Raw genomic sequence first — 16,896 nt, 5'->3', positions numbered from 1 at the left:
TTTTGTGATCCCATACGATTTTAGGACTCTCAGGTCTTATTATTCATGATTTTGTGAATAATGCCTTTGTCATTTTGATGGGGATTGCACTGAATCTGTAGATTAGGTAGTATGGACATTTTAACAGTGATAAATTCTTCCAATCCATGAGCATGGAATGTCTTTGCATTTGTTGATGTCATCTTCAGTTTCTTTCATCAAAGTCTTATGGTTTTCAGACTACAAGTCTTTTACTTGAGGGGCACCTGGGTGGCTCAGTCAGTTAAGTGTTTGACTTCAGCTCAGGTCATGATCTCACAGTCCATGAGTTAGAGCCCCGTGTCGGGCTCTGTGCTGACAGCTTGGAGCCTGGAGCCTGCTTCAGATTCTGTGTCTCTCTCTCTCTATGCCCCTCCCCTGCTCATGCTCTGTCTCAAAAATAAATAGAAACATTTAAAAAATGTTAAAAAAAAAAACCAAGTCTTTTACTTGGTTGAGTTTATTCTTAGATATTGTATTCTTTTTGATACAATAGTAAATGGGATTGTTATTTTTTTAAGTTTATTTCTTTTGAGAAACAGAGAAAGTGTGAGCAGGGGGAGATGCAGAGAGAGAGAGGGAGAGAAAGAATCTCAAGCAGGCTCTGTACTGTCAGCGCAGAGCCCAACACGGGGCTTGATCTCACAACCATGAGATCATGGCCTGAGCCAAAATCAAGAGTCGGGCACTCAACTGACTGAGCCACCCAGGCACTCTGGGATTGTTTTCTAAATTTCTCTTTATGATAGCTTGTTATTAGTGTATAGAAATGCAACCAATTTCTTTTTGTTGATTTTGTATCCTCCAGTGTTACTGAATTCATTTATTAGTTCTGGCAGGTTTTTTTGTAGAGTCTTTAGGATTTTCCATATTTAGTGTCATGGCATCTGCAGATAGTGACAGTTTTCTTCTTCCTTTCCAATTTGGCTGCATTTTATTTTTCTTGCCTAACTGCCATGGCTAGAACTTCCAGTACCATGTTGCGTAAAAGTGGCGAGAGTGGACATACTTGTCTTGTTCCTGATCTTACAGGAAAAGCTCTCAGCTTGTCACCATTGAGTCTGATGCTAGCTGTGGGCTTGTCATATACACCCTTTATTACATTGTGGTTCATTCTTTGTATACCCACTTTGTTGAGAGTTTTTATCATTAAGGCTTCCTTTTAAGTGATCCATTTCATTGAGCTTTTCATATTTATTACCTATAATTGATTACAGTATTTTCATATTTTTTATTTTTATTTTTTAATGTTTATTTTAGAGAGAGAGAATGAGCACAACTGGGCGAGGGGGCAGAGAGAGACAGAGAGACAGAGACACAGAATCTGAAGCAGGTTCCAGGCTCTGAACTGTCAAGCCCAACACGGAGGTTGAACTCACAGTGAGATCATGACCTGAGCTGAAGTAAGATGCTTAACTGACTGAGCCACCCAGGCGCCCCTATATTTTCATATTTTTTAATTCTCTGTGTTCTTTCTCTATTTTTTTCACTGATCTAACTTGCCAGAAATTTGGCTTACTAATTTTTATAGACATCCAAGTCTTAGATTTATTTATCAGTTCTATTCTTTTTTGACTAATTGATTCAGTCATTTCTGCTTCTTTCTCTATTGATTCTTCTCTCGCCTTCTTTAAATTTACTTTATGTCTGCTAGGCAGGCTTGTATAAATAAATGGTGATCTAGCAAGAGCCCAAGTTTATTAACTCCCAGGTCACGGCCACACACATTGTAGTACTCTGGGTGTTCTCTCACCTTCTCCAACTCCCCACCAGTCTAGTGCTCCTAAGCCCCCCAGTTCTATCTCTATGCTCTTGAATTACACCCTCCTGACCAAAACTCTATGATATATCCAACTTGAACACTGTTCCTCCCTCTCCCAAATTCACAGCATAAGGAAATTGTCTAGATAAATTACTGTTTCTTTCCTCATTGAACAAGAGAGAGAGAAGGGAGATGCACTTTCATGCTGTAAGCAGCCCTCCAGATAGGCCTTTGCTAGAGCCCCATTTACCTCCTCCAGCCCAGTAGCCTGATCTGCACATCCTGGAGCTCTCCCCCAGAACCTCCAACAAAGAGAAACTGGGAAATGACTCAGATTGTATTGTTGTTAAGTCTCTATGTGGTTGTCACAGGGTGCCTCTGAGCTCTTGTTATGAAAACAGCTCTGGGATATTCTGAAGCTGGATTCATGCCCTTTGCTGGTTGTCCATTTGGCTTTCTCCTCAGCCCCCCAGCTTTTCCCCACAGGTGAACCAGAGAAAAGACGTGAAACTCAGACTGAGTTAATGAGATTATTAACAGCCTCCCAAAGAGTTTTGAGGGGGAATTGCACAGTCCATGTCTCATGGGGCAATGGAGACTTTCCTTTGTCCTCAGCCCAGCCAAGCACAGGTCACTGGACACCTTGCTCACATTCTGGGGTCACCAGCAGCCTCCTTCTCCATAAGCATCAACTTGTTCTACCTCTGGTCCCAAGAAAAATCTCTCTCCTAAAGTACTGAGATGCTTTCTTTTCTCAGACAATACTTCTGGGAAAATGTAGTGGCCTGCTTCAGGAAGAATCCATCTTCCACCTTTCCACAAGGTGTGTGTTGAATTTAATATCCAGGTGCCTTTACATACACTCTCACAGACCCATTTTGGAAGTATGTAAAGTATATGGATAAGTAAGAGCCCTCGAGTCCACTTAAAATGATAATTATTTCATTTCCTGGGCCCAAAGCTACGGGTAGGAGGGAGGATCCTCCAAACAGTCTTCATTTCCTCCAGGCGCCTCTCCCACAGACGGCTCAAGTAAGAAAAGCCAGCAAGCTGTGGAGGGTGCTGACACCTTGCCCACCCACATTTTTCTGATGAGTGAGACAGTCACACCCTTGGCCCCGAACTTGACTGCCAGGGCCCATGGCTGAGCTATGCAGGCCACACTTGCCTTCCATCCACAGTGCAGGGGGTAAGAAGTGGAGAAATAAGAGTGATCCAGTGGAATGATCAATGGACTTCCCCGGAGTGGTAATGTAATTAGCAGCCCTGCCAGTCAGTGACCAGAAGTGCTTTGCGAAGCTCTTCCTGCAAAAAAATTAAGCCCCTGTCCAATGGCTTTCCCATAACAGAAATAATATATCTGAATTTTATTCATTTAGAAATAAATTTGCAGCGGCTGTTGCTCTTTACATGTAGTGGCTGAATAGCATTAAATAGTTGGATGTCTTTCTGATCATATTTAGAATAATGATGAAAGCCATGAATTACAGGGTACAAAGGCTGACATGTTTATTGCTTACAATCCATTTTATAGCCCTTTCTTCTAGGGCTTGCGTTGCTGAACAGGGTGATTGTAAGCGGGTTACAAAGACAACTCCAGACTTGTCTGTCGGTTCACCCCTCTGGAGCAGGTCTCGGGGCCAGAGCACAGGCCTGAGGCCAGGCGGGGCTCTCTCTGACCAGCACCAACTTGATCCACAGTCCCGCCAGTCATCCGTGTGTACCCGGAGACCCAGGCGCAGGAGCCCGGGGTGGCAGCCAGTCTGAAGTGCCACGCGGAGGGCATTCCTATGCCCAGAATCACTTGGCTGAAAAACGGCATGGACGTCTCAACCCAGATGTCGAAACAACTCTCCCTTTTAGGTAAGAACTGCCCTCAGTGTCGCCGTGCTATTCCTGTCAAGTTCCAGCTGACACTTTCCCCAGGAATGGAAATGAGACGCATGATTTGTTTCTAAGTCAGATAAGCCAGACGTGTTGAGAGCGAACAAATGTCTCCCCAAATTTTCCGGCTATCTGGGCCAACGCAGGTCTTGCGGGCTTTTTGAGCACAATGATGACAAACTGGCAGTCAGGTCTCATGCCACCTTCAATTTATTCAGCTCTTCCAGCCCTTCCTGGGTGTGTATCACAGATGTTGGCTGCCCTCAGCCCTGCCCAGGGGTTGTGTTTCTAACCTCAACACTGAATAGAAGGGAGACGGGAGGGGGGCACCGCGGAGAGTGGGGGGACCCAGCTGAGCAGGCCACATTGAGCACTGTCCTTCCTCCAGCCAACGGGAGCGAACTCCACATCGGCAGTGTTCGGTATGAAGACACGGGGGCGTATACCTGCATTGCCAAAAATGAAGTGGGTGTGGACGAGGATATCTCCTCACTTTTCATCGAAGACTCTGCTAGAAAGACCCGTGAGTCCACTCTCGTCTTTAAGCTCCTCACTGAGCTGGTTGGGGGGTGTCTGGTGCAGGGGTACCAACTGACCAGAGCCAAAGCCACCAACATGAGCCCCTGAAGACAGGGGGAAGCCCCATATGTTTCTGTGCTTAAAGCTGGGAGCAGAGGTGCCCAAAGGTGAGCAGACCTTCCCTGGAAACCTAAACAAAACCCAGAGAGGGAAACTCCCTGGACAGCAGACAGAGCCCAGGACCACAAAGAAGCTCGCATATCCTAGTCCCAGTTCTGCCTCCCGCTTGCTGTATGACTGGAACCTCTGCCTCTCCCCCAATAGAATTCTTCATACTATCCACCCACTGGCCAGTGGTGCAGACTCCATACATGATAGACTACATAGATACCAATTCATGAATTGTATCACGTGCTGCCATGCCACCATGGCCCAGGAACTGGCCTGGGCACACATGTACAAATAACCTTTATACTCCAGGGATAGAGCCTACCCAGCATGCCCCCCGTGCCCCCCCTTGTAGCCACTGCCACCAAGTGGCTCTGCAGGTTGATTTCATAGACATGGGTGATAGACTTAGTCTCTTTCCCTTGTTCAGAGACTCCAAGCTGAGTCTTCATCATCTAACGAGATAATCACAAGTGTTTCAGATGGTCTTCCTGTGAAAATCCTAGTTGAAAATCAGCATGGCTTCTGGAAGTAATCCAGGAGCTCTGGCAGAGATGTTGTTCACTCCTGTCAACCACAGAAGTGGAGGATCCCGTTCGTTTCTGTGATCCTGGGACCTGATTTCAAAGATTGAGTAGAAATTGCAAGAGTCCCAAGACCTGGAAACGTGTGTCCAGGCTCAGAGTCCTGTCAGCGTGCTGTTGCTGGGGCAGTAAGCGGTGCAGACTCTCTATGTGGCAGAGTAGGTAGCAGTATGTCCATGAATAGAACCCTTACAGTCAAGACTCTGACATTTCTTTCTTCTTTTTTCCTTCCCTCAATCACGTTCCTGCTTCCCTATTCTCTGATGCTGTAGTTGCAAACATTCTGTGGCGAGAGGAAGGTACCAAGCTTACTTGTTCTGTGTTGTGCTTGTGATCACCTGTGCTCAGCCTTCCATCATGGGCCATCTTTCCGCGAGCCACCATCTGCTTTTCCAGACACCAAGCAGTCCTCACAAGTCGAGTCCACGGGCCAGATTAGCTGGGAGGGGCGGAGGTCAATGTCGAACTCAAATGGCACACACTGAGAAGCAGATTCAAAACCTGCTAGTCTCTTTAGTGGACCCCGGTCCATTAGAACTTAAAAGTGGAGAGTTGCCATCTAAAGCTATTTGAAACTCCTCACTGAAGCGGACTACTTGGCAGGGGCTCCTGGTCAGAATGGGCCTTCAACTTTTTTCCAGGAGCTAGTACCAGTGTTGGGAGTTAGTGCACACTTTGAGGCAATGGCAAAGAAAAAACCCACCACGATTTCTGTCAATGTATGTTTACATGCATAGTTTTGACATGAATAGACTTTTTCAATATATGAAGTTTATTGTCAAATTGGTTTCCATACAACACCCAATGAACAGACTTTTTAATTTTATATTGATTAAACCATCTTCAGGTAATAGATCGGACCATAAAAATATTGTCGTTTTTATACATCGAAAATGGTCTAACACTGACAGTTCACGTGCTTCAAAAAATAGGCCCGTGTCAGAGCTGGGCTATAGAGCCTGAGTCACAGCTTGGGGTGTATGTGCATTTGTGGACCTCAGCCCAATGCAGCCCGTCCACCAGAGCAGAGTGCAGATCACCTTGAGGTAACTTATTCTCCACTTCAGCAGACAGGGCATGGGGGAGGAGTATGAGAAGCCGCAGAACGTACGCAGAACGTGTGATTTCAGTGCTAAACGCTAAATCTCCCTCCTGCAAAACCAGCATATTTACCATCTCATTTTTCCCTCATGAACATCACATGGTGTTAGGTAGACTCTAGCGTGTGCATGCATACCCATGCTCAGAACGGTTTCCCAAACGTCAGGCACCGCAGCTCATGGTATGTCTTGAGAGCAAATCAGAAGCAGGGCCTGGAAAATGAGGACTTGCTGCCAATAGGCTTTAGGATTCCTTGGAAGAATAAGTCGTAGCGAAGGCCACTCACCATGGACAGTTGTCCCTTGCTGCTGCCTGAACCTAGCTAGTAGGCTGCGATATGCACAGAGAGCTTTAATCGTGTGTCTTTAAGAGGTGGTATTTTTCTAAGGTGGCTTCATACAAAGGGGCTCAAGTTTCAAAAGTGGAGACCGGCAAAGCATGCAGGAGGCCCTAAGATGTGTGCAAGGCAGCCATTAGTGGCCCCCACTCAAGGCCAACTTAAGACCCACGGCTGCCTTCGGGCTTCGGGCTGGCAGGTGCCGCCCTCCTAGTAGACAATGCAGTGCTGAATCCATTCCATCCCACCTGCACAACCAGGCTGGACAGTTCAGAGCTGGAGACGGACATACAGAAACAAAACCAAACAGGTCACAGGCTGCGGGGAACTGTCCAGTCTCACCACAAGATGTGGGATGATGAGGGCCCACAAAAGCAAAGAAAGCCCCCGAAGTACAAGCTAAACTCACACAGACCCTTTCAGGGGACTGGGTCATGAGGCCTGGTCTTCTGGGAAGTCAGGTGTTTGTTGAGTCCCACACTCCATTGCCTACTGGGAGGAAGGCACTGTGCTTGGCCTCACACGTAGCTACACCTGCAAACTTCACATGGAGTCCACTGAACTTTCAGTGTGATGCTGTGTCAGAGAGCTGTCGATTTTCCAAGAGGCCCCAGGAGGCTGTTTCTGGGGTTTGTGCTTTTGCAGGGACTTTGACCCCTAGGTGTGACCAAGAGAATTTTGCCAGGTGAGAATGTCCAGAAGAGAAGGCCCTGCTGAGGCAAGATAAATGGGAACAGAGCAAATATGTGCCAAAAGCTGGGGTGCCCTGAGAGCAGAGATGGGGTGCTCATGGGGGCCACTTGGTCTGGCTCTCAGGGACAGGCTGCCCAGCTCCCCAGGACTCCCCACTGGGACCTGTGCAGGGTGCTCCCAGGCACTACTAGCTTCTGAGAGGCTGGGGTAATGCTGCTCCCAGTAGCAGGAGCCCTCCTGCCCAGAACCCCTCTCAGCACAGTTAAGACTGTGCCATGGAGTCAGGGACCTCTGTCCACACTGGGAACCACAGGCTCTGATGCTTCCTGGTCACCAACAGCTCAAGGCCCAGAAAACTGCCTACAGAGCCACTGGAAGCAAGTGGAATGGTGGCTCCTATTTGCCTGTTATATTGTTTTCTTTCTTGTTTAGAAAAATTTTTTAATGTTTATATTGTTGAGAGAGAGTGCATGAGCAGGGGAGGTGCAGAGAGAGACAGAGAGAGAGAATTGCAAGCAGGCTACACACTGTCAGTGCAGAACCTGACATGGGGCTCAAACCCACAAACCATGAAACCACGACCTGAGCCAAAACCGGGAGTCAGACACTCAACTGACTGAGCCACCCAGGCGCCCCTGATTTACTGTTATCTAACACTAAAAAATTTACCCAGATATTCAATTAAGTCAGTACATTGGTTTTCTCAGCATGCTAGGAAAAAGCCTGTTTTTCATAGATTTAATTTTCTTAGCGTTTGTGAAAGTCTGTTTAATATTCTACCTTCATGAGAAATGAAGTAAGGGAGAAAGAGATAGGGAGGGGGATTCAAACCTCACCTATCTTTGTGCCCTGTTTACCTTTTATGGAGAGGAACGGTGAGGAGACAGAGCCCAGGTCAGGGACTCAGGATCCAACCCCAGCTCTGGCATAAATGCAAGTAACCTCAACCAAGCACCTTGCCTTCCTTGGACCTCAGGTATTTTGTCTTTAATAAGGGGACTGAACTAGCTCCTCCCAAGGCCCCTTCTCTGCTGCTCTGAGGGGGTTTCTCCCCAAGTGACCACAGCCCTGGGCGGTGATGGGAGCACGCAGGTGGGTGCAACCAGGCAGGCTCTGTTGCCCGACACAGGGCTGCCACAAAAAAACCAGTAAGGCAGGAGTGCCTGGGTGGCTCATTCAGTTAAGCATCTGACTTGGGCTCAATTCATGATCTCACAGCTCATGGGTTCGAGCCCCGTATCATGCTCTGTACTGACAGCTCAGACCCTGAAGCCTACTTTGGATTCTGTGTCTCCCTCTCTCTCTGTCCCTCTCCCATTCACCCTGTCTCTCTCTCTCAAAATTAACATTAAAAAAAAAAAAGGGCGGGGGTGGGGGCGGAGAGGTGGGAGCAAGCTGTCTTGAAGGAGGGGTTTTCTGGCACAGGCAGGGCAGGACTAAGTTGGCACAAGGGGGTACCAGCCACAGCACTCTCAGGACCCCACATTCCGGGAGTGGTGCTCTATGTAAATGTGTTTAAAAATAAGGAGCCTTTTGTTTTTCTGGCGTGATCTGATCCATCCTGATTTGACTAGAGGATGACAAGCAAACAAGGAACACTCTGAATTTCAGAAGGAAAGGGCAAATGCATGTCAAAGCCAAAGCTGTCATTTATTGGAAAATTTGTGCTGGTGGCCAACCCTCGGTGCCCTAGGGCAGAGGTGTGTGTCCGGAAGGACAGCCTGGGGCCTGCAGAGCCCTTGATAGGCTGTAGTGATTTTAAGCCCTCTGGCACTTTCTCTCCTTGCTCCCCACACACCACTTGCTTATCTTACATCACCTTGCCCAGGACGTGCATTTCATGCCTTTACCACAGGCACCCAAACCGCAGGTTTCATGTGTGCATAATGTGGCATGTGACCCTGTCGAGGGGCTAGTTGCTGTGGGGTAGCATAACCATGGCTGTGTTTGCTCCTCCCAGGCCTCAGTGTGGGAAACATGTTCTATGTCTTCTCTGACGATGGCATTATCATCCTGCACCCCGCGGACTGTGAGATCCAGAGGCACCTCAAACCCACTGAGAAGATCTTCATGAGCTACGTAAGTTTCTGTGCCGGGGGCACTTCCAGGTCATACACAAACAAATGCTGAACACTAGTCTTTGACCAGTGTGCCCCTTGATTTCTGAAATTCCATTTGCTAGATGTGGTGTGGCTCCACACGCGTTCCAGGGCTCGGGAAGGAACACGTGGCGGAGGGTTTAAGGTCTCACTCCCTCGTCAGGCAGCACCTTCTGTGCACAGAGCCTGAGGTGATGCCCAGGGCATACAAATGGGTTTCTGGTCCCAAGTTCAAAGGGAAAGGATGGACACAGTGGTGTGAACAGCCAGCCAAACAGGTGCTGCTGGAAAGATGTACCAGGTGCACTGGAACCTTGAGCGAGGCCTCTCCTGACCTGGGGAGGGCAAAGTTAGAGAAGCCTGCTGAGCAGGTGATACCTGGACTCAGGTTTGAAGAACAAGCAGGAACTGGTGATTTCTAAAGGAAATGTCATGTATACGGCACATAGAGGCATAAAATGTTAGGTCACATCTGGGGAATTGCAAATTCTCCGTATGCCTAGAGAGAAGCATGAATGTGAGAAAGGCCCAAGATCAGGATGACAGTAGCCAAGGGTCAAAGCTGAAGAGTTTTAATGGGATCCTCAAAGGTCTGGGGACCTCTGGAGGACCTGATATGAAGCATGGCCCTGATCAGGTTGCTTTAGAGCAGGTGCAGAGCCCCAGTGAGGGTAGTGATCGAAAGGACTGGACTAGATGCACAGAAGCAGGTGAGGAGGCTGTTGTGATTATCCAGGTGAGAGACAGTGGTGACGTAGTCGAGCCAGTGCCAGTGGCAATGGGAGGAATTGAGTTGATTTCAATGCTATCACAGGTCAGATCAACAAAGACCGTGAGGGAAACCTGGGGTCTTGCTGGGAGGAGGAGAGTACTCTTCATTCAGGAGGAGAGGCGGGTTGGGGGGATACAGTTTATTCTCTAACACTCTCTGAGACATGTGCCACATTCCCAGTCTGCTACTGGGTACCCCACAAGCAGGGCACATAGGCTCCCCGCCAAGCAGATGACAGTGGCCTGTGATGCACTAAATTTGAGATGCCCACAGGACACAAGCATAGAAACATCCAGAGGGATAGGTATGGAGAGTGGAATGGCGTCGGTGAGTTGGAGAGCCCTCGGCTCTCTCGTAGGCAAAAGAAGTAGCTTTAAGAAAGCCGGGAAAACATGGGTCACAGAACCTAAGGAAGGCTAAGTTTACAAAAGGAAGGGGTCTTCAATGAGTCAATAGAGGAGGTTAGCTTGGAGGTTCTCAGTGGCCCCCAAGGAACCAGGGGAGAGAGAGAAACATGTGAATGCCCCAAGTGTCAGAGGCACTACAAAGTTTGAGGCCAAATGCAAAGTGGCAGTACAACATGGACAGAGGCTCAAGAGATCATTGCCAGCAGCAGGTCTAGGAAAGCCCTTCTAGCCCTCAAGACCCTGTCCACAGGCGTCCCCTAGATGGTCCTTCCCCACCTCACCCCACCCCACCTGACCCCACAGCTCTGCCTCTCCCACTGGTATCCCACTTGGCCTTGGGTTGGTGGTTTCTTGTGTAAGGTATGACCTCTTTCACCAAACCCTAGCTACTTGAGGTTAAAACAATGCCATTAATGAAAAAGAGTCTTCTAAAGCCCCCCATGCCCTCCCCTTGAAGACCTACAGTGAATGAACTGGTGACCATGATGGGGTTGGAGCTCCTGGAGTAAGTGGGCGGGGCCCAGGCAAGTTCCTGCAGCCACCTTGTCGCATTGCTGTGCTGGCTGTTGGCATGTCTCAGGCTGTTGCATTTCTCACATTTGTAGCTTTGGAACAGCTGTTTTCCAGGCTATTTCACTTAAATTAATCATTTTTTAGAAGTGTTACCCCTGATGAATTTTCCTTGTATGTAATGGTCATGAAACCATCTAGAAAGAGTGGTCCTAGTTAACTTCTGGCAGTTAAGTTTAAATAATTGCGCCCTGCCACATTGGCACTAATTTCTCATATATTTGCAATAATATAACCTGTAGCTTGACGGAAATTGCTCAGATCCCAACCATGACTCAAATTTCCAAAAAAACTAGGATAAGACACGGTAAGAGAGGTCCTCAGGTGTATCAGGCAGCACAAGACCACAGTAAGCCGTGGAACAGTCCCAAATAATAGTATGCTCTTCTAGAAAATGCCCAACACCTCCCAAGAGGGTTGCAGTAAAGCAAATCTCTTGTACAAATGCCAAGTGAATAGGAGGTTGGTGCTTCCTCTTTGGGGCCCCTCTGTTGGATTAGGTGTCCCCATTGCCCAGTGGGCAGCAGCATGTGGAATAGGTAAGGACAGAGACTTCTGAACCAGGTACACTTGGGCTCAGATCCCACCTGTGTCACTGGAGGCCTCAGTGGCTTTAGGAAAGTTACCTCACCTCCCCAGCTTCTGTTTTCTCATATGTAAACTGGGATCATTGTGAGGATGAAATGTGACCATGATGACAGGCAGTGGCAAGGGTAGAAGGCAAAAAGAGCTCTGCTCCAAAGCTATTGCAGTCACTTAGGAAACAACTGGAAAGGAGATAAGCTCAAGGATTTAGGAGGTCGTCCCCATAGTTCTTAGTGACTCATTTGTGGCAGACTACACAGGAGAAGTGAGCATGCTTGGTCTTGGCTGGCCAGCTGGTGCTAAAGACCTGGCAGAGGAGCAGGTAGGGAGTAGAGGAACTGCTCAGGGGTGGATGGCCAAGTATGAGGGGGACCATGGGAGAACCAAGCCAGAACTGGAGAAGGTGGCTCTGAGCTAAAGACACAGACCTGGAGCCATTGGCATATGGGTACTGGCTAAAGCCAGGGCGGGAGATAAGACAGACCACCAAAGGTATGTATGAGTGGTGTGAGTTGGGCACCTGAACAACACCCTGAGGGTCATAGTTAAGGGACAGGCAGATCAAGAGGGACCATGAGGAAGACTGAGACAGAATAGAACCAGAGTCATGATGAAAAACAGGAGAATGTGTATCATGAAATATAAAACAAGGTCCCCCTTTTCACTCATGTATTCATTCAACAAGTGTATTTGAGGCACCCATTCTGTGACAGGCACTGACTAGGTGCTAAGGACATAGCAGTGAACCAAACAAATCGCCTGCTATCAAGGAGCAATCTAGTGAAAGAAGAGAGACCAAACAGATGTAGACAAATCAATGCATGAAGGTAGCAAATGATAAACGCAGCAAAGAACCTGGTGGTACCAGGTTAGAGGGTCAGAGAGGACTTCTCCATAAGGTGGCCCATAGACAGAGACCTGGAGGATATGAGGGGATAAAGTGTGCATATATCTGGGGAAAGGCATTCCCAGCAAAGGTAACAGCCAATGAACGCCCAAGGCCCAGAGCAGGAGGGTGACACAAGGGAAGAAAAGCGTGCCATGTGCGCACACAGTGGGTAAGGGAGGGAAAGGCTGAAGTTCAGAGAGTCGCAGGAGCCAGAGTGGGCAGGGCCCTGTAGGCTTCAGGAAAGACTTGGATCTTATTCTGAGCAAGAAGAAATATTAATAGAGTAGAGGGTGTTAAGAGGAAGAGTGAGATGGGCGGACTTACAGTGATCCCCCCAGTTTCTGTGTTGACAACATTTGGGGGAGGAACCAAGAGTGGAATCGAGAAACACAACCTGGATGTGACAGCAGTTACTCAGGCAACAGATAATGTGGCTTGAGGCAAGGTGATGGAGATGGAATCCATGAGACAAAGTCAAATTCTGAATGTGTATGACCTGGATGAGGGCTGGAGGTATACGGAGAAAAAGAGGAGTCAGAAGTGGCCTCAAGGGTTTTGGTCTCTGGAAGAAAAACAGTGGAGCTGCCATTTTGTTAATGGGATGAGCAGGATTGGGAGGTAAACCTGGGAGTTGATTTTGGACTCATGAGTTTGAGGTATGCATCAAACAGCCAAATAGAGCTAGGTGGGTGCCTGCATAATTCTGGAGTTCAGAGAAGAGGGTTGAACTAAATATAGAAATTTGGGAGTTGTAAGCATGTAGATGGTATTTGATGCTATAGGTTTGGATGAGATTGGCAAAGGGAGTGGATTTTAGAGAGGGAAAGTGGTGCAGTGGCCCCTGTACATTCTGACATTCAGGATGGGCAAACTGAGCAGGATCCAGCAACAGAGAAGGATCCCCCACTGGGGTGGGATGGAGGAGAAGGAAGCACAGAATAGCACACTGTCAGATGATGTCCCAACTTCAAATAAAAAGATGGCACAGGCTTAATTTAATAACCAAGAAGTCAGTACAGAGCTCTGTGGGAGCCCTGCTGGCTTTGTGCTAAGGAAGAAGAAAGAGTAGGTCACTCTTTTGGAAGTCTGGCCACTGAAAGAAGTTTTCTCTGTGATGGGAGTGCAGAGAGGGAGAGGTTCACATGCAAGAGAGAAGAAGACAGGCCTGGAGGCTGTGGATGAAAAACCCAACAAATGGAGTTACAGCCTCACATGTGGGAGGGGATGAAAATCGAAGGTTAAGTGAAGCTGGTGACATGAGAGGACTCATGTGCCATGTCTGTGGATTCTAAGAGAGGGACAGAGGAGGGTTAAGGGAGAGGGAACCCACACCTGGCAGGGGGGAATGAGGGATTAAGAAGATATATGGCAACCTATCTCCTTCACAGGAAGAAATCTGTCCTCAAGTGGAAGGAAATGGCACCCAGTCATGCCAGTGGGCATCGGCAGTGAACATCAGGCACCGGTACATATACGTGGCCCAGCCAGCACTGAACAGAGTCCTCGTGGTTGATGTGCAAGCCCAGAAAGTCCTACAGGTACGTCTCTCTAAGGGAGTGAGGGGGGCTTCCGGTTCTGGGGCACAGCGGCCACATTCCTCTTGGCTTTTTGCACATTCCCCAGCTCCTACAAGAGGCAGTCAGACTAGGGGCAAGGGGCAGGGGGGAGCAAAGAAGGTTCCTGTACAGTTACTCATCAGTATTTATTGCCTACTATGGACCAAGCACTGTTCTAGTTTCTTGAAAAATAGCCATGAATGAGCAGTGAAGTCCTAGAACTTATATTCTAGTCTGTCAGACCATAAATCATAATTTTAGAGAGCTATAAATTCTAAAAGCTATTTACAGGTCAAATGTGACAGAGGAACTGGACGACTCTTTTAAAATTTTATTACCATTTATTTCTGAGAGACAAAGCACCAGTGGGGGAGGGGCAGAAAGAGAGGGAGACACAGAATCCAAAGCAGGTTCCAGGCTCCAGGTTGTCAGCACAGAGCCCAACGAGGGGCTCAAACTCACAAAATCCTGGGGGGCTGTGAGATCATGACCTGAGCCCAAGTCAGACGTTTAACTGACTGAGTCACCCATACACCCTACAAGACTCTTTTAAACTGCTCCTCACTCTGGAGATGAATAGATTCTGATATAAATGTCAAGTGGGACTTCCATTCTGGGAGGGGAAGGAAGGCCAGTGGGGCTAGAGTATAGTGAGAAGGTGGAGACTGGGGTGCTATGAAGATAAGGAGTAAACCAAGGCCCAAGCCATGAAGAGTTTTCATCTGGGGAATGACCTACTCTGATTTATATTTTTAAAGAATCAGTCCTTTCTTTTTTTAAATGTTTATTTATTTAGAGAGCCCGCATGAGCAGGGGAGGGACAGAAAGAGAGAGAGAATCCCAAGCAGGCTCCGTGCTGTTGGCACAGAGCCAGACACAGGGCTTAATCTCACCAACTGTGAGATCATTACCTGAGCCACAATGAGGAGTCAGATGCTTAACTGACTGAGCCACCCAGGCACCCCTAAAGAGTCAGTCTTTTAAAGAGATTTTTAAATTTTAAACTTAGATTTTAAAATAGTCAGTCTCTGTTAGAACAGACTGCAAAGCAGAGCAGAGTTGTGGCTACTAAAATAACCCAGGCAAGAGGTGCAGACAGCATTGGAGATGGTGAGATATGATCAGATTCTTGATAGATTTTCAATGTGGAAAGATTTCTTCTGAGTTGAATATAAATTTTCAGAGACAGGAGGCAGGCTGTTTGGGGTTTTTGTTTTTTGTTTTTTTAATTGAGAAACTGTAAACGGGCCCTGGGTGGCTCACTCGGTTAAACATCCAACCTCTGCTCAGGTCATGATCTCACAGCTCATGAGTTCGAGCCTTGCTTTGGGTTCTGTTCTGACAGTTCTGAGTCTGGAGCCTGCTTCGATTCTGTGACTTCGTCTCTCTCTCTCTCTGCCCCTCCCCCACTCATACTCTGTGCCTCTCTCAAAAATAAATATTTAAAAAGTAAAAAAAAAAAAAAAAAACATTGTAGAACAATGATGCCATGGATGGTGTGTGGTGGAATGACTAATGGCCCCAAGATGTCCACTTCCTAAACCCCAGAACCTAGGAACATCGCCTTATATGGCAAATGGTAGTTGGCAGATATAATTACATTATGGATTTCTCCAGTGGAGCCCTGAATCCAAGTGGAAGTATCCTTATCAGAGAAAGGCAATGTGAGGACTAAAGCACACTGCTGGCTCTGAAGAGAAGGGGCCGTGAGCTAAGAAATGCAACTCTCAAGGCTGGAAAATTCCAGAAAACACTTTCTCTCCCAGAGCCTCTAGAAGGAGCACTGCCTTGCCGACATACTTGTTCAGCCCAGTGAAATTAATTTCAGACTTTCTGCCTCCAAAACTGTAAGAAAACAAATATGTGTTGTTTTAAGCTACTGAGTTTGTAGTAAGGTGTTACCACAGCAATAGGAAATGAATGCACCATATAGAGATTTAGGGCCAGGTAGGAGGTGCATGCCCTGGAAGAGGTAGACAGGAAAATTAGGCATTTGGATTTAGGTCTGTTAAGTTTAGAGTTCTGTTATAAATGTAAGCAGAGATGTCAAGTGATTGGATAAACAGGTCTGGAGTCCAAGGTGAGGTCTAGGCCAGAGATGTCAGTGTGGGTATCATCACCATACAAACTGCTAAATCCATACAGAAGAGGTAAAGGTTGGAGCCCTGAAGCACTCCAACACTTAAGGATCAGGAAGGAGAGAAGAAGCCAACAAGGAAACCAAGCAGGAGTAGCCTGAAAGGTACGAAGAAAATTGGGGGCTGCAGGGGACAAGGGGAGGATGCCAGAAACCAAAAGAATAATTTTTTTAAATGTTTATTTATTTTTCAGACAGAGAGAGGGTTAGAAAGCTGTGCGAGCAGGAGAGGGGCAGAGAGAGAGTAGCCAGAGGATCCAAAGCAGGCTCTGTAGGAAGCCTGACTTGGGGCTCAAACTCACAAACTCTGAGATCATGACCTGAGCCAAAGTCAGATGCTTCACCGACTGAGCCACCCAGGCACCCCAAAAGAAGAATGCCTTAAGGAAAAGTTTGTGGTCAGTGGTGTCAGATATAGCAGAGACCATTTGCATGTCACTGACCATTCAATTTGATATCACGTGGATCACCTTGGCAAGAGCAGATAAAATGAAATGGAATACAAGCTTGAGGTATTAGAGATAGTGAATACAGCCAACCATTTGGGGGAGTTTTGATGTAAATATGAGTAAAAGGAGTCAAATGAGGCAGTAGCTAGAACATGCCAAAGAAACTTTTTTAGACTAGTTGACATTACAGCATATGTATGTATCTATGTATATATGTATGTATGTAATGCTAAAAAAATATATTAAAAAAAAAAAACTCCCACACATCTTGGCTTTGTTCTGCATCATTAAAGTACGCAGGAGCCATTGGAATCCAGGGCAGAGAAGTAGAGATGCTAGCTTTAGATAAAAGCACATTCTTTGATG

General features: G+C 47.2%; 1 protein-coding gene across 6 annotated transcripts in view; it reads left to right on the top strand.

The window, feature by feature from the left end:
* Positions 1 to 16,896, top strand: part of FSTL4 (follistatin like 4) — a 651,440-nt gene that overhangs the window by 620,753 nt on the left and 13,791 nt on the right. For all 6 annotated transcript variants that reach the window (XM_047859957.1, XM_047857699.1, XM_047857180.1 and 3 more), the window contains 4 exons: positions 3,482 to 3,643; positions 4,053 to 4,187; positions 9,027 to 9,145; positions 13,777 to 13,926. In XM_047859957.1, coding sequence (XP_047715913.1) covers positions 3,482 to 3,643; positions 4,053 to 4,187; positions 9,027 to 9,145; positions 13,777 to 13,926 — 566 coding nt within the window. The remainder of the gene's footprint in view (positions 1 to 3,481; positions 3,644 to 4,052; positions 4,188 to 9,026; positions 9,146 to 13,776; positions 13,927 to 16,896) is intronic.

This window comes from Prionailurus viverrinus, chromosome A1 (genome assembly GCF_022837055.1).
Source record: "Prionailurus viverrinus isolate Anna chromosome A1, UM_Priviv_1.0, whole genome shotgun sequence".
NCBI lineage: Eukaryota > Metazoa > Chordata > Mammalia > Carnivora > Felidae > Prionailurus > Prionailurus viverrinus.
The sequence above is the reverse complement of the archived record's forward strand: the minus strand, read 5'-3'. Positions and strand labels throughout refer to the sequence as shown.